The sequence below is a fragment of the Sesamum indicum genome, linkage group LG3, assembly GCF_026168435.1.
Source record: "Sesamum indicum cultivar Baizhima isolate 11 linkage group LG3, ASM2616843v1, whole genome shotgun sequence".
In the NCBI taxonomy this organism is placed as follows: Eukaryota; Viridiplantae; Streptophyta; class Magnoliopsida; order Lamiales; family Pedaliaceae; genus Sesamum; species Sesamum indicum.
Genome location: NC_142659.1, coordinates 14,584,377 through 14,609,690, shown reverse-complemented (window position 1 = coordinate 14,609,690; position 25,314 = coordinate 14,584,377). Strand labels below are relative to the sequence as shown.

Sequence of the window (25,314 nt, the reverse complement as noted above, 5' to 3'; positions counted from 1 at the left end):
ATCATGTACGATAGCTCATGATAAGTTGATTGACATGTGGCCTAACAAGTCATTTGTTTTATAGGACAGTGTTGATGCATTATTTGCCACGGCAGTATGATACAATCATTCGTCATATGCCATCATGCTCCAGAGTATGATACAATCATTCGTCAATTAAAAAAGAGGTGTGAGGACTCAACAACTGAGTTACGTGGCATGTGGCTACGAAGATAAAGCATAAGAGGACGGTTGCCAGTCACTTGCCACATTGGCAATGAAGTGTGCAAGTAATGAGAGTGTCGGATGGCTTTGCTGACTCATCAGACACTTGGCAGCAATTTGCCTGACATGTAGGACATCAGCGCCACATGAGATTTCATTGATGAGTCACTTGTATGCCACATAGGAGAGAGACGGAGCAGCTGTGTTGGCGGCTGATTCAGTCAAACGGCTGATCCGAAGTTAGTGTTGAAGCAGCACGTGTGAGTCAACCGCTCCATTCCCAAATTCAGCCCTTTTCTCCTCTCTCAGAAATACTCATACCCCCATCGCCATCGCCTCCCTCTCTCAATTCCTTTTTCCTCTTTCCCATTTCTACCAATCCCAACAACATTTCTGCACATCAAAACAGATTGATTATTGTTCATCAAAGGGGACCACCTGAGATCAAATCCAATTCCGAACAATGTTTAGAAGGCTCGCTATCCAGCTTCGCAATCTCGCCCCGACTCGATCTCTTCCCAGGGCCACTCCATTCCCCGTTGGATCTTCCAGAGCTCCGGACAATGCCCTCCTTGCTTTCCCCATCTTCTCTCGCCATTTCACTACTGAATCTGGTGTGTTCCTAAACCCTAATTTCCTTCATTCTTTTTTCCTTTTTCACTTTTGCCGCTTCTCAAGAACCTCTAGACGGATAAGCGTGTTTGTTTGTTTTGATTTTGTGGGCATCTTTTTTCTTATGCCAAGTTTTTTGGTGAATGCAATCTATTTGTAGGGTATGTGACTAAAAGAGTGGAGGATGTAATGCCGATTGCTACTGGTCATGAGCGTGAAGAGCTAGAAGCTGAGCTTCAAGTGAGTGTTTTACTGTCATTGATTTGTTATCTAGGTGTTTTGTGCTGGCCAGTTGAAATTCTTTGTTTGGTCAGAATTTTTACCAGTTTTTATTGAATTTCTTCTGATTAGGGAAGGGACCTCCTGGAAATCAACTACCCCGCAGGTCCATTCGGAACAAAGGTCAGTGTGGGGAGTCTTTTGTTTCTCTTGAAATTCTGTGTCAGTTGATTTTGTGCTTTCTGATTGTTTAATTGATGAGATTTTGTTGTATCATAATTGAAAAAGAGCAACTGTACCTTGTGACAAAATGCATGGCGACTCAAAATTTTAATAAAAAGAGAATACTAACTTAAGCGTCTAGGACTAACTAGAAATATGGACAATATAGTATACCCCTGAATGAGGTCATCTCAAAGATGGAAAGAAGGAAGAGTAACAAGCCCTGTTTCTTTAAGGTGCCCTGTTATGAGATCTTGGGGTGCATACAGTAAACAGTATAATGATCTTAGAGGCTGTTGGAGGGGTGTGTGTGGATATGCTTGGTATCATTGATTTAATTGTATTTGTTAATTGAAATATTTTGAGATGGCAGTTACCAGGCTTGTTGCTTGACACATTTAGTTGACATAAAGCTGATGGCTGTAAACTAACTCTTCTGGAAATCTACTGCATGTTTAACTTCCCCCCAAAATAAAAGGCACAACAAAAGATAAAATGGAGCTTGCACGAGTAATTATTGGATTGAAGTACCATCATAAGACAGTAAAAGCAGAAGGTATAATTTTGCAATCAATCAGTGGTCCAACCAAGAAACTTACTAAGTAACTCAATTTTGATCAATGCTTTGGGTGGTGTTGCATTTCCACTCAACGGTCATCTATTCTTGTTTGGCAGGAAGCACCTGCTGTGATCAAGTCTTATTATGACAAAAGGATTGTGGGATGCCCTGGCGCTGAAGGAGGTAAGCCTTTATCTGGTTTTGTGTTTTTTCTTATTTGTGAGTGAAGATTGTACAATGTAATTTTATTGCTTCTGCCCGACTTGCTGATGACCATATGATCTGCACTTTAACAATTCAACAGAGGATGAACACGATGTTGTTTGGTTCTGGCTAGAGAAGGGCAAGCCTCATGAGTGCCCAGTATGCTCGCAGTACTTTGTGGTAAGTACAGGAGGCACTGAATTAACTTATATAGATTGGCTGTGGGGATTACATGTTGAGTTCCGACTGTGATCACACCTTGAGAGGCAGAGTCATCAGTAGTCATTGCCTGAGAAATTACAGTTGATAGTAGGCCTTCAGTCCTTGTGGTTCATCCTTGTCAGCTCCCATTGTCTTTCTATGCCATATTGCCACTTGAGATACACACATACACTGCGAGCATGCTTGCAAAGAAAAAGAAAAAAAGTCTGTGTTCTTGTATAAGTGGTAATTAGAGATAACCAAAGTGCTGAGATATTGCCAATGTCTTGGTGTTTGCTTAAATTGCTGAGTAGAAATTAGTTGGAATTTGTCCTTGTAAATTTAATTGGTAAAGTATCTGAAATCATATTTTTTCTATGTATAAAATGTGTAAATGCTTAAAATTGGACCATTAATTTCTTTAGTCTATATTGTTGCTGGCCAATTTAAGAAAGTCAATTTATCAGTCTTGTGCATTTCCTGGAGTTTCATTATAATTTACTATGGCAAACTATGATTTCTTAACGACCAATTTTCCTTACCAATTTCCACAAAGGAACTGAAAAATGGAAGTTATGATTGTTTTTTCCTTTTCTTCTTTTCGGTCTTCCTTTTCCTCCCCCCTTTTTTGATATCTTTATTTCTCTCCACTAGAAGCACTTCGACTCACTTCCTACTAACCACTGCTGTCTAAGTTTCATTGCTTTTCCATCTGACCAGAGTCATTGTGAAGCCAGGATGGGAGAAAAGCGAAAAGGGTTTCTGCCCTGTTAGGTTTATTTTGTTTGAGCTAAATTAGAATATATTTCAAAAGAATGGGATGAATTGCTTCTTCTAGAATTGATTTGATTGGGTAAAATTTGAGAATAGAGGTATAGAAAAAAAATGTGTGTTTGATTAGAAAGAATAATTGGAAAAGTAGAATTGGGTGCAAATGAAATGCCTCCAAAGTCCAATTCATCTGTGAATTGGATGTAGTGAAATCCTCCTTTTTTATTTTCAGTGACCATATTATTCATAAATACAATTTCACCCTAACTCTCTTTTATCTATTTCCTTTGTTGATATACACCCCTTTCCTTCAAAAGTAGTGTCTATATATTATCATTCTTCATGGTGTCATCCCTGGTAAAAATAAATAAAAACATTACATTTTTATTCTTGCTTTTTGCTAACTATTGTTGAAGAACGTCCATATTAATTAATTTATTAATTCATTATGAGTAACTTGAATCTTTTGTTATAGTTCTTTATTTGTTATCTAGCATAAAATAAAAGTGTTTAATTAATAAAATTACAACATAAATGTTGCTATCCCACATTATTTTGTTGCATCAAATAAGTTGAAAGTATTTGAGATTTTCATACTTATCCTCTGTAAGTAATACTGCCCATCCTTCCCCTTTCTCTTTTCCTTTGCTTTTATTGCACCAAACAAAGCCTTAGTTTTTTATTACAGGAAAATAAGCAGAAACACCTGGTCTAGCATCCAGCTTAAGTTAAGCAGGGCGCAAGAATCTGTTAAGTTTTTTCTTTGGAACATGTACCACTGGGAACATATATATGGTGAAATTTGATGGGAGTGTTTGTCTTGTAATTGCTTTACTGCACAGGAGACGTCGAGAATTTCTCTTCTTGAGTTTGTGTTTGCATGCAGTGAGGAGATGCCCCTCCAGTTGTTGCTATCAAAATGTTCATTACTTTTTTTTTTTTTGGTGGACAGTTGGAAGTAGTTGGTCCAGGCGGACCTCCTGATGGACATGGGGATGATGAGGATGATCATCACTGAATGTAGTTGGCAATTTTGCTGCCAGAATAAGATCTGGTGAGAGAATGATGGATTTTGTAATATTCTTGAGGGTTCAAGAGCTTATTCATTTCGCCCGCCGTTTGATGGACCTGTTGGTCTTACAGTTGCTTTTGCAACAATTTAACCTGTTCCTCTTGATGGTTTTTGGGTTTTAGAAACATGGGCTAGCTAGTCTGTCACTTGGAAATATGGACTTACAAACTTTCTCATGCGGCACATAATAATCGATGGCAACCAAGTACTTTCATTCTTGCCACTTTTATTGTCTTCAAACATGAGCCTCTCTTTTAGGTAATCATTGTTCATTTATGCTTTTGCTTGTGCATATTCTTGTAGTGAGTCATCTTAGGGATTATATATCCAATTCTGAATGGCCCATCTTGCCTTTGATTTGATGCACATACAAACAGATTTTAAGATTGCACATTATATTGCATTTGGATTGACGAATTTGAAGCTGAGAAATTCAAATTCACAATTATGAATTCGTTGTTTCTGTTGCCAGTATTCAATACCATGTTATAAAAGATTTTAACAATTTTTTATTGTTATGTTTTGCAACTATTTGAAATGCTCTCTCTCAAAATCTTCTCTCAAATTCAAACCATTTCATACAAATAGTGTGAAATTTGTATGAAAATTAACAAGCAGCGGAGGAAGTAGACGAATCCATGGATGTGAGTTCTTGCAACACCACTTTGTTGTTCTTGGCTCGGATAGAACATGGAGGTACTGCTCTAATCTCGACTTTGTTAGTCGCTTCCTCCTCTCCACTTGACCAGTGGGCAAGCCTCCTCAGTACCAAAGAGTTGTCGATTTCTTTCTTCATGTCTTTATCCTGCAAAAACTGATATCAAATTGGTCAGAATCACACCTAGTTATGGATGCATGATAACGAGCAACTCATGGATGCCTGCTCCATTGGTGTCCATTTTGCTGCCGTTATTACAACCTGGTCAGAAATCAGGCAATGAGCGAGCAAAGCTTACGACAGATTCAAACTCATGATATTCAAACGAAAGTCTAATGGCTCACCATGCTATTCATAAATCGTGATAGTTGATACGTGATACAATTTCAATTTACACAATCTTGATAACAATTTTTTTAAAAAGATATAATCATTGGATTGTGTAACTTCAACGGGGTAAAGAAGCAAATTGAGAAAACGTCTGGGCCCATTTAAATGGAAAGGCCCAAATTTTCTGTTGGGCCCATTTTCTCAGACGAGGGATTCTTCTGGTGAGTTAGTGCATCATACAGTATTAGAGTTTTTATTTATCAACTCTTTTTTAACTTTTTTTCGTGTATGTAAAAACATGCTTTCAAATTTGTTACGTTTCCATCGACTGAAAAAATTCATTTTCGATTTTAAGAAAATGAAAATAGATTGTAGTTGCCAGATTATTTAATTTTTACTTCTTTTTGCTTTATTTTCTTACAAAGGAGTTTCCTAGAAAATATTAAAACATTTGTCTCAAACTTTCAGCTACCAATATATAAATTATTGATTTTATGCATAAATTTTTTATTTAATAATAAACCAATATAATATTACACTAAATTTAGAAATACTACATGCATATAGATATATGTATTATAATTTATAATACAGTTTAAAATATAAAATTGTATAATATTGTTTAGTTTCAATATCAAGTGCATCAAATAATAACTCCAATAAATTATGAAAAATTAAAATAAATGTCTGAACTCAAAAGAGAAGGAAATATTTTTTAACGTTATTATAATAATTATTATTGATTCTTTTAATTTTACAGTTTTTCTGTAGTGTTTTCAATTTTTTTTTTTAATGTTTATTAACTTGAAACATGCGTTAGAAAAGAAATTCTATTCCATCTATATAACTACTAGTTTGGCTAAGAGGGTGTTTTCATGAGCTCATAAATTCTTTAAAATATTTTATATACTTGAAAGTTCAGAAAATGTTACAAGATGTTTAACAAAATTTTCAGGAAAAAAAAAAAAAACGTTCCTTTTAAAAAATAAGATGTTATAAACTTATAACTTTTTCAATAAAGTAAGAAAATTCCAATTTATTTTAAAAAATATAAATAAACTCTTTCAAATTAATTATAAAATTATTATTACTAAAATATTAAAATTTATTATTTTTTATTATCCAAACACCTCAAAAACTTATTTTTTTTAAAAAAAAAATCTTAACATCTTATAAACTCTAAAAATATTTTATGAGTATTAATGTGTATTGGATCAAGCAACAACACAATGGTGGAAGGAGCTTCTTCAAAGTCCTAAGATCAAAGGGGATATAATGCAAAATAAAAATTAGTGCTTTGATACTTAAGTTGATAATGAATTACTAAAAAAGAACTAGGAAAGACCTAAAATAGCCCGAGACAACAATGAAATAAATAATATAGAGTGTTTCAATATAGAAATGGAAGCTAAATTGAGCTTATAGAGTGCAAAAAATGAGTAAAAGTGTGTTGAATGTGAATAACTTCAGTTATCTCTTTGACTGCAATAATGCCTCTATTTATAGAAAGAATTAGAGCAAAACCCAAGGGTTAGTTAGGAAAAGTTGCACATATTAGAATCCTCCGGAAGTTAGCTAATTAATAAGAGTATTTGTATTTGATTTGAACTTATTTTTGAAAAGTTATGACCATTTGAATAGGTTTAGTCTAATGAAACTTGAAAAATAGGAAAGTAGTTTACCAATTGCTTTGTTCATTTGGTTTTGTTGACATAGGAGAAGTTTATCGGAGATTTTTTAGGATTGCGCAACTTTGATATGTAGCATCTAGATGACATATCATCCCCTTTATCTAGTAGGTGGGCTTGCTGACTAGATTTTATTTTTCGATCTTGTCGTGTTAGCTTGATTTTGATATGAATAAGTTTGATACTTTTAGTTGTTGGACCAACAAGGCTTGAGCTTACTGGACTACTAGATGAGAGCCCACTCCTTTGTTTTGTGCCTTGGGAAGATGATTGAGGGGGACATCAAATATATAAAATATTTTAATAAAGTTCGATGAACACCCTTTTAGTTGCCTACTAGTGTTGCAAAACAATGAAAAATAAGATGTGATCGTATTAGATTATGAGATAAAATATGAAGTCACAAAAAATTGCGAGATAAAGTATGAGATTACAGCAAGATCACTCAAAAAAGCACCTTAAATATAAGATATTCTTCTTTCTCGGTTCCCCCTTCCCCCCAACCCCAAAGGGGTGAGGAAGACGATAATTATATTGAAAGTACTATCTTATTCTCCAATTAATTAAGTGATTGTTGTTTTATAGTAATGGATAACCCAATAAATAAAAAATATGTTGTCTTCATCTAACCCTCCTTGGTCAGAAAAAATCCAATTTATCCTTATACGTTATTCTTTCCTCCATCAAACAAAACTAAAAACGAGTTAAGAGTACTCGCTAATGAGCTCAAAATGATCATTAACTGTCTTCGATCATGTAACTCTTTTTATTTGGTTTTTATTTTTTTAAAAAAAGGACATTTTAGCGCACTTAAATATATGCGCAAACATTATATTAAAATAAAGAAAGAAAAAAATAGTAGAAAAAATCAATTCTATTTACCACAAAAAAATCAAAGAAAAGAAATCACGAGTTTAACAAATAATTATAAATAAAAAAAAAAAAACATTTTCATCAACATGTTTCCGGTACTTGAATATTTAAATAAGATAAACAGTGAATGGAACAGGAAAACAGTAAGGAGAATAAAATTGGAATTGATTCCAAACGTACGTCTCAATCTTACCAATAATGGGTATGAATTACAATAGCTGCGGAAAACACTGCACTATGCTATTCCTTTATGGAGGAATAACTCATCTCTATACCTAACCTACTCCCTCTCATTCCTCACCTCCACTTCACCATATTTCTCTCACAAAATATTACTCATTTATTACACATCTCACCACACTATCATTATACTTTTGCTAGTATCAACATATTCAAAAGAACAAAAATGAGTTGTCATTTTTCAAATTACATGGAATTTATGTATAAGTATAAAAACGTTAAAGGAAGACAGTGCAATAGATATGGTGGTTCAACGACTACCTAATTTAAGTCACACTGATTATTATTTTTTAATATAGTGAATATTGGATTTCTTTTTATGAAATTAAAAATAAGTGCTACATTTATTAATATTTGGTAAGACAAACACAAGTTTGGTAGTTACGTAGAAAACAACCGAAACAAATGACAAATGTGAATATATGTTTACTTTGAAATAATATATTTCCTTTCAATGTCTTATTTAATTTGAGATTATGGTACATAATAATTAATTTTTTAAATTTAAATATAATGAACGATATAATGAATTATAATCGTTATATAAGAAAAAAAAATAAAAACCCTTTAACCAAAATAAGATATAAACCCCCCCCCCCCCCCCCAAAAAAAAAGGTCAAAATTATTCAAAAAGTTGAAGAATTAAAACTATATATCACTAGCCAGGTTGCATTATTTAAAAATTAAAGTCATTCCTTATAAAGCCACTACCCATGTTTCTAAGTGCAACCATTTGTTTTATTTTATTTTATTTTTGGAATTCGATTCACTGACAACCAAACAAATTATAATTACTTAATTAATTTAGAGTGGGATTATTTAATTTAGCAGACAACTAGTGCCAACAGCATATGACTTTACTCTATAAACTATATTAATTTTAAACTATGATAAATATATTATTTTTTTTTTATTTTTTTCTGATATAATTACATTAATATTTTAATAAATTAAAAAATATATCGATTCGATCAGTACATCAATCTAGTGGGACTCAAACAACATAACATTAAATTTATTCATGAAACCTTAATTTTAACTGCAGATTAAGACATGATTAATTATATTTTTGTAGGTAGGATTCTAGTTTTGTTGGGTATGGGGTAATGGTGGAGTTGACATACAAAAAGATTTGTCTTAAACTACTCTCCTAAAAGGAAGGAGGAAAGGACTTGCACAGCTTCTCCTCATTAAAAGTTTGATTCTCTTTGCAACATTTTTTATTTATTTATTATTTTTTCTATTTTATAATCATATATAATTATTTTTTGGGCTTGAGTCAAATAGGCTAATCATTACTTAATTCAATTTATTTAGTCCAAAATATATGATTCCCTAGTTGTAGTTAGTCAGCTAATTTAATTATTTTTCACCATGATTAATATACTTCATTTTTTTATTTTTAATACAAGAAAGGAGTTCACATTTATTAAGGGAGTAATTACATTTACGCTACTGACCTTTGATTTATTTATACGAATCACCCATACCTTTTGGATAATTATATATACACCCGTAAAAAACGTTAACATCATCTACACTGAAAAACTACACATACATCCTAAAAAAAACGTCAATATCTTTGCACAACTATTTATATTTTTTTATTATCAGAAGTGGTTTTTATAATTATACAAAAAAAATAATAATAATTTGTGTAAACAGATCATAGATCGAAGTTGCAAATATATTATCCCACTTTTGAATTGTGTGAATGCAGAAGAGGGTCCAAAGGCAAAACTTATTTTAGTATGGACTTTTGTGCATCATTTTTAGTTTGAAAAAATTTGTCCCAATACCATTATGTAATCTCAGTGAGATTGTTTTAGATAATCCATAATCATTGCTTAATTTTTAAATAATAATTTATGTTTTTATTTTTTGAAGTAATTTGTAGTTTTTTGGAAGAGGCAAACAGGTCACTAAGATGGATGAAGCAGAAGTCTATGATGGCATGATTATTGCTAAAATATGGGCCCAGTTGCTGACGCTATTAATGGACAATAAAATCCATTCTCAACGGCCCACTTAGTGCTAAATCTCCTTGCTGCCTCCTCCTCCTCCTCCTCCTCTATCCACTGGTGTGTTCGTTTGGTTCAAATAAAAGGAAAAACAAAATAAAACGGGAGGATAAGTGAAAAGGAGAGAGAAAAAATAATAATAGTTTTTTTTTAAAAAATTGTTTGTTATAATTATAAGTGGAGTAAATTTCAAATACTTTCACTTATTAGGTACGAAGAAAACAGATTGAGAATAAAAGATTTTTTTTTTCTTTTTTGTGATTTTACTGAATAACCCTTCTATTCGTTTTGTCTGAAAAAATAAATAAATTAATAATATACTAATATGATGTTACTATATTAAAATTTTAAAAACCTTACTAATAAACATATTTATCAAACAAGAACAAGAATATTTTTCAATTAATAAAAATATTTATCGTTAACTTCGATGCATTAGTTTTTGAGATATTCTGTTACCTTTTCTCCGGAGATTGTGTACGGTATCATCAGCGGAAGGAGAAAATAATTGGAAGGAAACTATATATATGAGTAATAAAAATAAAATTTATACTTTTTTTTATTTTTTGGCCGGAAACAAAATTGAAATTCGAAAGGGGTTTCATATACATCGAATATTACTTTTCCTCAATCTCTTCCCCTTAACCAAACACCAAACTATCTCTTATACATTTCTTTTTATTTTCACTTTTCTTATTATCTCACTCTTCACCCCAACCAAACGTACTTTTAATAAATCAATTACAATTATATCATCGTGTAAATTGCTAACAACTATAACAATCAATTTATTAAAAATTAATAGCAAACCCTCTCCAATGTAGGAGGGGTTTTGCACTTTGCCCCCAAATCTTAATAATACAGTACACAAAAATGAATTTCTATTATTTCTTGAAATTTATTTGCAAATAGATTTTAATTTTAAAGAGTGAGCAAAGGAAAGGAAGAATTAGAAACCAGCTCATTTTACAGGCTAAGAGACATAATGCAACTCAGGTAATGCTCTGTTTCAGTCACAGGATGGCATGTAAGAGTGCTCCACTTTTGGACTTTCTAATGAGTACAAACAACATAAGTACTGGATATATTATACTCCAACTCAGTAATTATATAATAAATATAAGTAAAATTGGTAAATTGCAATCATTTTTGCTAAAATTTGATATAATTACAAATATTGTATTGTTGTTTGAAAAGTTATAAATAACCCTCCTGATTTTAATATTTGTCTAACAACTTGCCCGTTTTGTTAGCCTCCGTTATGTTTCCATTCAATTTTTATGGTGAACTGATTAAAATACCATTTTGAATTATGAAGTATAATTTTACATATTTTTAGAATTTTTTTAAAATATTTTTATGGATTAATATTTTCTACGGCTTTAATTTTTTTTGCATATTTTTTTCAAATAGTTTTTTGTAACAAAAATTCAGTAAGGGAAAAGTAGTAACGTTCACCTCATCGTTTTAGGACTCCATAATTATTTTTTATTTGAGGTGGTATTTGTAGTTTTTCAAATAATGAGAGAATATTCATAATTATGTCAAATTTTAAGGGAGTTAGCTATAACTTACTCTATTTTTATTTGCAATTTATGATTTTAAAACGATTTAAATTCAAATACTTAAGCCTTCTACATACTTTCTTCAGCTTATTAATAAAATTGTAAATATCAAACTATTTTTCGACATCCCAATGATCATTTTTTAATTATAAAAATAAAAATTATTGCAAATACAATTTTTTTATTGTTGAAGGTAAGAAAAAAAAACATAATGAATGTAAGAGCAGAGGAGAGATGAGGGACAGATACCAATAGGGACTAGTGGCAAACAAGAAAAGCAGAGAGAGTGATAAAAATTCACATGCTTTTTCCCAAGTACTTGTGAGTTTCCACTCCAACACTCAAAGTGTACCACAAAACGCTAAATATTCCTAATTCCCATGTAGAATAGAGATAGAGATGGAGATGGAGATGGAGATAGAGCCATCCCATCTCAAAGTTTGTTGTACATATAATACTGAGTTAGTGTAAGAAATGAGAGTGAGAGTGAGATGAAAAAATAGTAGGGGAGGGGAGGGGAGTTGAACTTCACCATCAAGATTTTAATGGGCATCCATCAATCAATCAATCAACCATCATGAAAAATATACATAAACAAATGATTGAGAGAGAAAGATATTTTTCTTTTTTGCCAAATTGAATTATTCCTTTGGTTGTTTTCAGAAAATATTCTTGAAGTTGTAGTGTGTGTGTGTGTGAAGGGTTCTTTATTTATGGCCGCTGCCAAACAAGCACAGATTCTCTCTCTATATACTGTAAATCTAGAGCCCTCCAACATCGACCGTTGAGGGAAACTTACAGAATGAATGTCATTACATTAAACCCTACTACTATGTTTTGATTTCTTTTCTTTTTTTGCTGGTTTTGATTCTCTCTCTCTCTCTCTCTCTCTGTCTGTGCTGATGAAAAGATTGCTTGCTTTTTGTCCTTGTCTTTACCTCTCCTTTTCATGGATGCCCCAATCTCTCTCTTTTTTTCTTTCTTTTTGAGTTTCTAGGTAATGTGCAGCTGGTTCACACATACATGTTTTATTCCATTTCCAACCTACCCTTTCGGGTATAAATAGGGGACTCCCACTTTCACTTCTCTTCATTGCATACATACAACTCCATTTTACCATACACACACCCAACAACCACAATTCTTTCAACTTCAAATTCAAGAATGAGCTATTCAAATTCGTCAATGGGCTCTGGTTAGTACCTCAAATGTCCGTCTTTTTTCCAGCCCATCTCTGCATTCTTTTGAACAATGCAATTTTGGTTTTGGATGAGTGAAATGTCTCATTTTTAGGGCAATTTCTGGTAGAAATGGTGCTCTGTTTGGCTTTTTGGTTTTGCTAAGTACATGTCTTTACTTCTTAGAAGACTGACTTCTTTGTATGAATCTCTAGGAAGTAGAACAGGTAGAAGAACGTTTGAATTTGGGAGGACATATGTGGTTAAGCCTAAAGGGAAACATCAGGCTACAATAGTTTGGCTGCATGGCTTAGGTGACAATGGCTCCAGGTATTGATGATCTCTGTTTCTTGATTAAGCCTTTTATGATGATGATGAATGTTGTCATAGTAGTCCTTTTACTTCAATTCCATCACACACCATATCTGGATATTGCACTCAATTATTTGGTCAAGGGAACTGATATTTGGACATTGATCAATTAAAGTTGTATTCATTACCATAATTCTTGGCTGACATTTTGTAATACAATCTTACATTAGTATGAACATGCTGAGTGTTAAAGTTTAACAACGAAGATCGATAATTTTCTCAATTCTATGGTGAATAGTATGTACTATAAAGCAAAAGTGGTTGTGTATGTGTGGACTTTATATCACTAAAGGGAGAGAAAAAGTTCATCATCTGTAATAGAATGTCAATGGCTAGACATATTTACAAACTCATCCTATGAGGAACAACTTTAGTTGAGAATATTCCTACAGTAACTGAGTTGATGGGAGCACTCGAAAGAACTCGAACTTTTTCCCTTTATTTCGATAAAGCCAAAGCCGGTGAGCGAAAATAGCAGTTCCTAGAACAGAATAGCAATTATCATTAATCTTTTCTACTTTATATCTTCTCTTATCTGATTCTAGCTCTCTTAATATGAATTCTTGAATCAAAAGGTATATATGCTCAATCTTCTGTGTGTTCCCATTGGACCACTAATTCACTTTTAATATTTGTAGCACACTCAACAAGCCAAAAAAAACTTTATTTTAGAAAAAGAAAGAAAAGAATATTTACGTTACTCCGCAGCACACGAGTTCTCTTGATATACTCTTATTTTAACATGAAGTATAACTTCAGCACCTTTTTCTTTTTTGCTAGAAGCAGTATATCTTTCCAAGTCTACTAGTAAAGTGTGATTTATTTTCAAAAGAAATATCTCTTGGGGACTTTGTTTGTCTGCTCATTTTCTTATGTGTTTTTTCTTCCGCAGTTGGTCACAACTTTTGGAAAGTCTCCCCCTTCCAAATGTAAGCATTATTTTGATATGCCATCTATTTACTATTTTATTGGTATTTAGTTTAAAGATGACCAATCACATGGCAAGATGCAATGACACTTACTATGTGATTGGGTGAGTGTATAGCGGCCCATTTGTTTCCCTCAATCTTAGTCTCTTTATTTTGCGTTGAATGTGATCATGCAGATAAAATGGATTTGCCCGACTGCTCCGACTCGTCCCGTGGCTATACTTGGTGGATTTCCTTGCACTGCTTGTAAGTGAAAATAGAACATCATTCAGAATTTCAGTCACATATAATTTAAAGCAATTTGTATTCACTCTGTGGCTCTACATATCAGGGTTTGATGTGGGAGAGCTTTCTGAAGATTGTCCAGACGATTTTGAAGGTCTAGATGCCTCGGCAGCTCATATCGCTAATTTGTTGTCTACAGAACCAGCTGACAGTAAGATTACTTATTTCATTATTATTATGTACGGATCATCATTTTTAAAAAGCCAATATGAACTTTAGATAATAAAGCTTCCTTTCTTCTTAAAGTTAAGATTCTTGTTCTCGTCTTTAATTATGCGGCCTAAGTTCAACTTAGCATCAGTGAGAAAGCTTTCTTAGGCATGCTTCTATAGCATCGGTTGCATCTATTCCTCTCTTTAAAATAGTTTTCCTTTTGGTACTTGCACCACCATATGGAATTTTTTGGTGGAACTCATGGTACTATATTCTTTTATACGCCAAAACTAAAATTTCCGTCGCTTGGTTCATGATATCAGTCGATTGTCAGTTGCTAAAAAACTAAAAAAATCAAAGAACTGAATATGCTTATCATAATCACCAATTTGTGTTGTTTAATGCAGTTAAACTCGGTATTGGAGGCTTCAGTATGGGTGCTGCAACAGCGCTATATTCTGCAACTTGCTTTGCACAGGGGAAATATGGGAATGGGTACCCTTATCCTGTTAATCTGAGGGCCATAGTTGGTCTAAGTGGCTGGCTTCCTGGTGCTAGGTGTGTTTCCAGTATATTGCTTCTCAAAACTCCATCCCCCCCCCCCCCCCCCCCCCCCCCCCGCGCAAGGAAAAAATTAAATAATAAAAGAAGGTAAAACAAAAATGTTGCAGAACCATAATATATACCAAGAGAATATTTGTATGCCTGGTTGATTTCAAGAATTACGGGCACATACAGACATGCTTGTTTCTTCTTAATCTTGTGCATGCTACTCAGAGAAATTCACAAGGGACATCTTGGTTTCTTTGCATAAAACAACATAATTTCTTTCAACTAAATCTTGATCACTTGTTACTGCAGGAGTGTGCGAAACAAGATTGAAGGATCACATGAGGCGGCAAGACGTGCTGCATCTCTGCCAATCTTGCTCTCTCACGGACTCTGTACGTATCATGCTTTCCCAAAATGTTAAACCCTTTGCAACTTTTCCTTACATCGAATGCCAAAAAAAGATCAAAGTTTTCAAATAGCCTCTGGATGAGGCCAAAAGAATTTGCATATCCATCTCTTAACCCTTGCTCAATATCAATACTTACTGCCTACTGATTTCTTTAACAGGCGACGAAGTGGTTCCTCACAAACACGGAGAGTGTTCCTACCAAGCCTTGAGCCTAGCCGGATTCCGCAATCTATCATTTAAAACCTATGAAGGGTACATATACAAACTTTTTCATTTTAGTCTAAGTTGCGCTCTCTCCTAAGTCTACTAAAATAGTGTGGTCGTCCCTTGCCTTCAGGATCGGTCACTACACGGTGCCTAAGGAGATGGACGAGGTGTGCAATTGGTTGAACACAAGGCTGGGGCTCTAGGATTCTTGATGGTGGGACTGAAGTTGAGGGGTGAGGACAGAGGAGCAATAACAAGGGGAGAGCGTAGATGAGTTAGTAGTTGGAAGCAGTGGGATTGGAGAGTTATAGAAGTTAGTAGTGATTACAGTTTTGACTACTTGTTCACAGTAAAATAAAGTTTTTGAAGTATTTACTCTTTACTTCTCTCACCTGTATAAGGAATTTGTTGTGTAATATTCCAGTGAGTATTTTGATGTTGATGATAGTATATATATATAAGGGCTTTTGGGATGTTCATTCTTTGTTTCTTTACTTGTTATCAGATGCATATATACATATAGCTCTACAGTAGAAGCTTGTTTGGAACAAATATATACATATATATTTTCATACATAGCCCCTGCGTCTGCTACATCCAGTTTTCTTTTGTTTTTTTCTACAATATATATGTAAATTGACGTATCAATTACAAATAAAATTGTCTATCTATATATGAAATTGTTCTTAACAAAACAACCAAAAAAATTTATAGTAATTATACGTAAGTAACAACTTCTTTGATCTTCCTTTATGGCTTTTATACTTTTAGGGCTTCTTTATTTTTTTTTTTTTTAAATGGGATTAGGGAAGGATTTGATAACTTCATAATTAATGTGGGATATTTGGTAAGACCATAATTAATATCTTATTTACCTACTATAAATTATTCAATAAAATTGTATGATCATCTTATATCTTTCTTTTTTTCTTTTGACAGTTGTTGTACGGAAAATGAATAAAATTACCTCATAAATATCATATCACATGCTTCACAAAATATCACAGTTGAAAAATATTTAATTTATAATTTTTTATTATTTTAATTTTTTTTTGCATTCAATATATTTAATTTTTTATAATTTTTATTTTTCTTTAAAAAAATAATAAAATAAAATTGATAATTTCAAACCTTCATCTAATAATTATAGAATTTGACATATATTAAATTTTCAAATACTGAAAAATATATTCATAATTATATCGAATATCAGAAAAATTGGTTGTAATTTACTTAAAATTTATTAAGCAGCATTTCAAATGAAGCTAATTGTAAACAATTTAAGGAAGCGCTATTTACAGAATGTAGCAACTCTCAACTACGCTTTCCCCTACTTGTAACAAACACTCTGGTTAGGGTTTATGGGCAAGACATAAACCCTTTCACCGCCAAAATCCTAATTAGGGTTTCACAACGGACAGAGAGGATTCACCATGAATTACAGGTTTCAGAATCTGCTAGGCGCGCCGTACCGCGGGGGAAACGCCGTCGTGGTGAACAACACTCTGCTAATCTCACCGGTAGGCAACCGCGTGTCCGTCACCGACCTCCTAAAATCCGAAACCATTACCCTGCCCTGCCAAGCCTCCACCAACCTTCGCCGTATAGCAGCATCACCAGATGGTCTATTTCTCTTCACCGTCGACGAGAACAATCGCTGTTTATTCATAAACCTCCCCCGCCGCGCCGTTCTACATCGTCTCTCCATCAAGTACCCCGTCGCCGACGCGAAATTTAGCCCCGACGGTCGATTCATTGCCGTTGCAGCCGCTAAGCTTCTCCAAATATGGCGGTCTCCGGGATTTAAAAAGGAATTCTTCCCCTTCGAGTTGATTAAGACCTTCGCCGATTGTAATGATCGTATTACATCACTGAACTGGAGCCCTGACTCGGATTATTTAGTTGTTGGGTCCAAAGATTTGACTGTGAGGCTCTTTTATTTGAATAAAGGGAAGAATAAGAAGAATGTTTACGGTAAGCCGTATTTATTTTTAGGTCATAGAGACGTGATTGTGGGAGCATTCTTTGGGGTTGACAAGAAGACTAATGCTGTCACGAAAGTTTATACTTTATCACGTGATGGCGCAATTTTTACCTGGGGGTATAACATCAATGGTGCTGAACTTGAGGACATGGGGGGAGATTTTTCAGAGCCAGATTCTCCAGGGACTCCGGTGCAGGGGCAGGGGCAGAATGGGGAAGATGGAAATGAAGCTAATTTGAGGAAAAGGAAGGCTTTTGATGGTAGAGTTGATGAATTGGATGAAGAGAATGGGCGTTATTTGCATAAGATGAAATGGGAGTTGTTGAAAAAGAACCTTTTCATGCAGACCCCTGCAAAGTTAACAGCATGCGATTATCATAAGGGGCTTGATATGGTGGTGGTAGGATTCTCTAATGGTGTGTTTGCTCTCTATCAGATGCCAGATTTTGTGTGCATTCACTTGCTATCAATTTCGCGAGAGAAAATCACTACGGCTGTATTTAATGGTCTCGGTAATTGGTTAACATTTGGGTGTGCAAAGCTTGGGCAATTGCTTGTGTGGGAGTGGAAATCAGAGACTTATGTACTGAAACAGCAGGGACACTATTTTGATGTGAATTGCCTTGCGTATTCACAGGACTCACAGCTGTTGGCCACAGGAGCTGATGATAACAAGATTAAGGTTCAGTAAAAGCCAGCACTTGATTCATAATTGCAATAGTTTTTTTTGTTAAATGCCTGAAAGATATTATCCAGCCTTTGTTCTTCAACAATAATACAGCCAAATTATTTGTATCATAAACTAATACCTATTACTTCTTGGACTGAAAGGAGGTCAAACTAAAAAAATGGTGTACCCGCTAAATAGTTTCAATGCAGTTTATTACTCTTCAAGGGCTAGATCTGCCTGAGTCCGTTTGAAGTCCATTTATATACAGGCAATAAGTTAAAACTAAGATTGTTACTGATTGTATTCACAGGTTTGGACTGTTTCTTCAGGATTCTGTTTTGTAACATTCTCTGAGCATACAAATGCTGTTACTGCGCTGCATTTCATGGCTAGCAACCATTGTCTCCTGAGTGCATCTCTGGATGGGACTGTTCGTGCTTGGGATCTTTTCCGCTACCGGAACTTTAGAACATTTGTGACCCCTACACCAAAGCAATTTGTTTCTTTAGCGTCAGATCAGAGTGGTGAAGTGATTTGTGCTGGAACTCTTGATTCATTTGAGGTGCTGTTATTTGCTATTTACAAATTTGACATTTTTAATTACGCTTTATGATTTTACCTGACTAGCAATATTTTATGAATGCATGTAGATATTTGTTTGGTCAATGAAGACAGGCCGGTTGTTGGATGTTCTTAGTGGCCATGAGGGTCCTGTTCATGGATTAATGTTTTCTCCCACTAATGTAAGTCGCTCGGGGTTGCATATCCTTTATCTAAACCTTACTTTTGTTATTAACCCGTTGAGAGCACCTTTAACATATCTGATGATGTGGATAAAGAATGCCTTTCTGATTGCACATGGCTTCTTTGAGTTAAAATTCTACCTGAATCGAACTTTTTGATTGATGACAATAGTTGTGTGCTTACCATGCAGGCTATCTTGGCTTCTTCTTCTTGGGACAGAACTGTACGCCTGTGGGACATTTTTGAAGGAAAAGGTGGTGTTGAGAAATTTGATCATACGCACGACGTCCTTACACTTGTTTACCGCCCAGATGGTAAACAGTTGGCTTGCAGCACACTAGATGGGCAAATTCATTTTTGGGATCCACTACAAGGCTTGGAAATGTTCACAATTGAAGGCCGTAGAGACATTGCTGGTGGACGCCTCATGACTGATCGCAGGTCAGCTGCTAACTCATCTGCTGGAAAGTGCTTCACAACCTTGTGTTATTCTGCTGATGGTAGCTACATACTAGCTGGAGGAAGCAGTAAATACATTTGTATGTATGATGTTGCTGATCAGGTTTGCTTCGATCTCACTCTGTATTCCTACTTGAGCGCCAGGTTGAAAAAGTATCGATTTGTCTATGCGTTCTGATTTGTTTGTCGACTCATCATGTTTCTGGATAAGATGATGAGAATCAATTATGTATAGTGAAATCTGTCATTGTAGAATGATTGTTTTGTTGTAAAGTAATCAACCAAAATTATTTTAAGAAATGATAGTTAAGCTTGCTCTCTTCTAATTCTACCATCAATCATGTGATACCAGTTAGCTGGTTTTCTGACTTATCATTGATAGAGAGCAAGTTGAAACTTCGCTGGAACATTTGGCTATACCTGTGAATGTTAGTTTTCTGTACTATGGCTATTAGTATGTTGCCTGAAATTGTATATTGTTAAATTCTTTTGCAACCTTTTGCTCCCTCTCCATCTCCTGATTGGCTGAGTTTCTCACATGGAAAAGAAGCATAATCTGCTATCTAACAAGTTGCTCTGTCCCCTAATAGTTTTCAAATTGTCAGGTACTGCTGCGGAGATTCCAAATAACCCACAATCTATCACTAGATGGAGTTCTTGATTTCCTAAACTCAAAGAATATGACTGAAGCAGGGCCATTGGGTTTGATAGATGATTATAATAGTGACACAGAGGAAGGTGTGGATAAGCAAACACGGGATAAATTGGCATATGATTTACCAGGATCAATGCCCAACCATGGAAGGCCTATTGTCCGGACAAAGTGCTTAAGGATCGCGCCTACTGGCCGAAGTTGGGCAGCTGCAACTACGGAAGGTGTATTGTTATATTCTATGGATGAGTCCTTTATATTTGACCCCACGGATCTGGACATGGATGTTACACCAGAGGTGAGCACTGCAAATGTTCTATAGCTAATGAGACTTGGTAGATCATCAGCCATTGTTTGCTCACTTTTATTCTGCATGGAATGTAAATTAATGATAAGGAACTCTTATGATTTCTACAGCATCATTAATAATATGCATTGCTGATTCCGTCTTCTTGTTGACTGTCGTTATGTCTGATTTGTGCTCAAATTTTTTGAGTAGGCAGTTGATGCAGCTTTAAGAGATGGTCAAACAAAAAGAGCCTTAATCCTGAGTCTTCGTTTGAATGAAGATACGCTAATAAAGAAGAGTATCATTGCTGTCGCTCCTGCAGATATTCCGGCTGTTGCTTCATCAGTCCCCTTTAGATATCTGCAGAGATTAGTCGAGGCACTAGCAGATCTTCTTGATAACTGTCCTCATTTAGAATTCCTTCTACAGTGGTGCCAGGTTATATTGGATTACAAATATTCTAGCTTGTTTTATCATATTAGATGAATCTGTCATCTGCATCCTTGACTGGTTTTGCTTGACATTGACTTGTCTATTTGCTTGCAGGAACTCTGTAAAGCCCATGGCAATTCTATCCAGCAGAACTCCAGAAATCTACTTCCTGCTCTAAAATCCTTGCAAAAATCAGTTACTAGGTTACACCAAGATTTGGCTGACACCTGTTCGTCCAATGAGTACATGCTTCGATATCTATGTTCTATGGGCAACAAGAGATAGTAGTCATCACTTCACACGCCAGTGAGAACCTTTTCTAAAGTTTTGTTACTTAGGGTTCATGGGTTTCACCATTGAACTACTGTTTTGATTTGCTGTACATGGTTGTTATGCTGAGTTTATTTGCTGATGAGTGTGATTTCCTCATGTGAAACAATACTTTCTGAACCTAGAAGGAGTTTTGTTTTGAAAAATGCTCTGCCATCTGCATGAACTTGGAATGGTGTACCCATAGTAATTTTGTGCTTATTACTAGATGCTCATGCTTTGGTTTTTAGGAACCAATTGAAAGTGCTCTTTTTGTTAACACCTGTCGATATTTCACCAAATATAGCTCGATGTTGTCGTTAACAGAAGGATGTGGTAACTATTGAAGTAAACTGCAGGATGCCACTATTTTTCGTGATTTCAGATAGGCACAGTACTCTCTCTCTCTCAGTGACAAGAGAATAGGAGAACGTTTTCCATGGACATGTTCATATAATCACGAAAAATAGTGGCATCCTGCAGTTTACTTCAACAGTTACCACATCCTTCTGTTAACGACAACATCGAGCTATATTTGGTAAAATATCGACAAGAGAATAGGAGAACGTTTTCCATGGACATGTTCATATAATCAAGGCATCAGGAGTTGTCATATTTCATCCTCTTTCCCACGATGTCCATCATCTATATTTAATGCTGCATTTTGCAATTTAGGCCTATCGAATACTTGAATCGGAAATTCTTGATGGCAGCTAATCTACGTTTCATTTTTCCTTTTTTTTTTCACAGGGATTATCACTGATTATCAAGACAATGAGCTTAAAAGGTGATCTCCAGATTCAGTTGCTAGGACACATTTAGCTTGTCGTGGTTAAAACCAGGCTCCTAAGAAGAAACTAATGCAAGCAGGATAACAATTTTGGAATCGTGCTCCTGGTGAAATTGGGGTTTTGACAGTCCTCTACGTATTTAGTGGCTGTAGAGCAAAGGTTACGAGCACTGCTTTTTTCTTTTTCTTTTGGGTTACAGTTTGATTCTTTCATGGGAAAAGAGGTGGATTGATGACAGGTTATGGACAAAATGTATATTGTTTTAAGCTATTCAGATTGATGAATGAATGGCATATGCGAGAGGCTTGTCTATTGACAACGTTAATTGAAATACAGTTGGTCGGATTCTGTAATTTTAGTTGTTGCCATGTCATGTCCTTACAAAGTCATTTGCGAAGCTTGTGTGCTGTACAATAAATAACCTTAAATTTTTTATATTCTTTTGAGATTTGTTATAATTATAAGTATTTTTTTTGTGTTTGAAAAACTATAATCTTCCTATGGAGTTATGTATATTCTAACAAATACTTTTCTATAATGAATTATCGAAGTAATTGTTAGAATATTTATATTTTAATATGTATTTGTAATTTTTTAAAAAAATGAAGGAATATTTGTAATGAAGATAATTTATTAAGAGCACTTGTAGTTTACCTTAAAATCTATGATTAGATTAAATGTCAAATTTAAAAATAAGAAAGCATGGGTGATGGGGGAAATTCAATATTGTTTATTTATGCGGTTAAGTAATCTTTATTTGCGGCCGCATCAATTTTCATTTTTATTGAGGGCGAAAAGAATACTTTCCAAAAGTTTCATGATAGACGACATGTTAATAAATATCCAAGGAAATCCATCTCCAATTCCGAATCTCAAGATTTTAAAGTTTCAAAATATTGCTATCCTGATACAATATATAATATATTATATATGCATGCATAGCAAAGAAATTATTCAATACCTCATTCATGAGGAGTGGAAATAGATTTAATCGAATTAAATTAATTATAAATATATTATACTTGTTATTAATTGATCGTTTTTTTTAATTGTGTATCAATTGCCGAACAAAATTAATTACCAAACAAATATAATTATAAAATAAATGTATTATACTTATTATATGATTGATCATTTTTTTTTTAATTATAGACCAACTAGCGAACAAAATCTATTATAGGACAAATACTAATTACCAGACAAATATAATTATAAAATAAATGTATTATACTTATTATATGATTGATCATTTTTTTTTAATTATAGACTAACTGGCGAACAAAATCTATTATAGGATAAATATATCACCCTTACGTGTGATTAATCGTGCATTCTCCCTGAACCGTATATTAATTAGACAATAGTATTACATATATCATATAATTAAATCAAATTCGACCGAACTAAATACGATTTATACCAACCGAGTCCAAAGTAAGCCATATAATTAGTTATCATTCGATCAAATTAAATCTGGACTAAAATTTTCCCACCTGCCCACCATTGTTCCCAAGTTACTGACAAATTATTGTATTTGAAAGACGAATTAAAATAACCTTTTTCCCACCCATATTGGAAATCCATCTCCTTATAAACCTTCAAACCTATCTAAGAACTTGGGCAACAGACATACCCAAAATTCCAACTTTAATCGTCTCTTATCGGATGACCACCGTTCGCTAAGGCATTGATATATTCTTGTGGCGATTAATATCATTTAACTGAAAATTTGTGGGAAATATGGGACTTACTCCGAAATAAGCGGAAAAACTTTTTGAGGATATTGATTTTTAGATATTTCTTTTTCAATGCCTTAACAATTATATTACTTTTCCCTGAACACAGAACGTCTCTTCCAAGGAGTTTATGATGGTGCCAAACCCCAACATTTCATTGCACCACCAAGCCAACATTATTCAACTACACTTACCATTTAAGAAAAAAACAAACAACCCCATGAACCCTGTAAGAGTAAAACAGACTCCAGGGACACACAAGATTTTCTTTCAAGCAAAAAGAAAAAGGCCACAAACAAAGAGCAATACGACCCACAAAACAGACTACAGAAGCATCTCCTCTGTATCTTCTTAGTGGCCAGTCTTACTATGGGGATCCTCTTCATCCACATCAGCCATCCCGAATGTGTGCTTCACCGCTTCCGCCGCGCCCTGCGCCATCCCCTTCACTTGTTCTCCTGTTTTCTGCAGAAATCCGCCGGTTCTCTCTTTCCCCGCCTGGGCTGTCTCCTTCCCCGACTCCGCCAACTCCGACGCCTTTTCCTTGGTGGCCTGAGCTGTCTGAGACGCCTTCTCCTTGGTGGCCTGAGCTGTCTGAGACGTCTTCTCCTTGGTGGCCTGAGCTGTCTGAGACGCCTTCTCCTTGGCGGCATCCAAGTAGCTTCCAGTTTGATCCTTGGCGTCATGGGTGCGGCCGCGCGCGGAGTCTGCAGCCTGCGAGGCCTTGTCCTTCATTGTATCCATTGCTTGCCCTGTTTTCTCCTGCAAATATAGTTCCAACCATCCACTACTCATAAATTTCCGCATCAAACAACTTCCACGCTCAAAATACACCGACTGAACGAATTTCTATTTCAAACCACAGCGGATAACGTTTTGTATTTCATCAGCAAAAAATTCTGTACACTGCGAATATATATCAATTGCTGAAAGCAGAGAATGCAACAAAACTTGAAATAAAAAATTCAATCCACAAAACATATACAATTTTCTTATTACATTTTCTAACTCCGAACCTCAAAAACATTTGAGTAAAATAAAACGTCACATTTCTACCCTAACCCTAACTAAGAAGCACTTAATTAATTTATAGGGTTATGCACACAGGATGTGTGTACGTATGAATTAGTACCTGAGCGTGGCCCTTGGCTTCTCCAGCCTTGTAGCTTTGCTGGTGCTGGTGGGACGACATCTTCGACGATGCAGAGCTAAAATGATCAGAATTGAGAGACGAAATTCGAATTGAACTAAGAGGGAGAAAGAAACTCGTGAGATTTGGATTTGACTGATGAGTGAGTGAATGAATGCGAAAGAGTTAGTTGCATGGGGTTTTATATAGACGTTGGTGAGGGTGAAGAGAAGCTGCCACGTTTCCAACTGTCCGACGCGTGTAGGGTGTACGTGCCATTCACCTGTGACCTTGCTCATCTTATTTTTGGATAACCATCTATTATTCTTAATTTCGACGGTTGGCGATCAGATCAGATCAATGGCCCGAGTTTATTGAACGTTGATGATAGGTTGGAGCACCCACCTCAGTTCACATGCATGTGCACCCAATTCAATATTTGGGTTCGGATTTGGGGTGTATTAATTAATTACATGACGGAATTATAATATAACATGTGCAATATTAATATATAATATTATTATTTATTATATAATGATGGAGCGAAACCAATAAAATTGAAGAACAAACAATAATGCATTTTTAATATTTTGAG

General features: G+C 34.7%; 4 protein-coding genes across 4 annotated transcripts; 3 read left to right on the top strand and 1 right to left on the bottom strand.

Moving 5' to 3' along the window:
* Positions 1–469: 469 nt before the first annotated feature.
* On the top strand, positions 470–4,304 carry LOC105157541 (putative cytochrome c oxidase subunit 5b-like). Its single transcript, XM_011073949.3, has 6 exons — positions 470–818; positions 977–1,056; positions 1,168–1,218; positions 1,933–1,999; positions 2,121–2,200; positions 3,945–4,304. The coding sequence occupies exons 1-6, from the start codon at positions 668–670 to the stop codon at positions 4,008–4,010; spliced, it is 495 nt and encodes a 164-aa protein (XP_011072251.1). The 5' UTR covers positions 470–667; the 3' UTR covers positions 4,011–4,304.
* Positions 4,305–11,923: 7,619 nt separating this feature from the next.
* On the top strand, positions 11,924–16,003 carry LOC105157540 (alpha/beta-Hydrolases superfamily protein). Its single transcript, XM_011073948.3, has 9 exons — positions 11,924–12,634; positions 12,833–12,947; positions 13,882–13,918; positions 14,095–14,164; positions 14,250–14,354; positions 14,764–14,914; positions 15,218–15,300; positions 15,476–15,569; positions 15,655–16,003. Exons 1-9 carry the CDS (start codon positions 12,604–12,606, stop codon positions 15,725–15,727), a joined length of 759 nt encoding a protein of 252 aa, XP_011072250.1. The 5' UTR covers positions 11,924–12,603; the 3' UTR covers positions 15,728–16,003.
* An 829-nt stretch (positions 16,004–16,832) lies between these two features.
* Positions 16,833–22,207, top strand: PWP2 (periodic tryptophan protein 2). Its single transcript, XM_011073947.3, has 8 exons — positions 16,833–18,190; positions 18,489–18,740; positions 18,829–18,921; positions 19,113–19,484; positions 19,987–20,331; positions 20,533–20,760; positions 20,869–21,060; positions 21,814–22,207. Exons 1-7 carry the CDS (start codon positions 16,958–16,960, stop codon positions 21,037–21,039), a joined length of 2,694 nt encoding a protein of 897 aa, XP_011072249.1. The 5' UTR covers positions 16,833–16,957; the 3' UTR covers positions 21,040–21,060; positions 21,814–22,207.
* A 1,496-nt stretch (positions 22,208–23,703) lies between these two features.
* On the bottom strand, positions 23,704–24,893 carry LOC105157537 (uncharacterized). The gene is made up of 2 exons (XM_011073946.2): positions 24,723–24,893; positions 23,704–24,352 (listed from the first exon to the last, which is right to left on the bottom strand). Exons 1-2 carry the CDS (start codon positions 24,780–24,782, stop codon positions 23,942–23,944), a joined length of 471 nt encoding a protein of 156 aa, XP_011072248.1. The 5' UTR covers positions 24,783–24,893; the 3' UTR covers positions 23,704–23,941.
* Between the last annotated feature and the right edge of the window lie 421 nt (positions 24,894–25,314).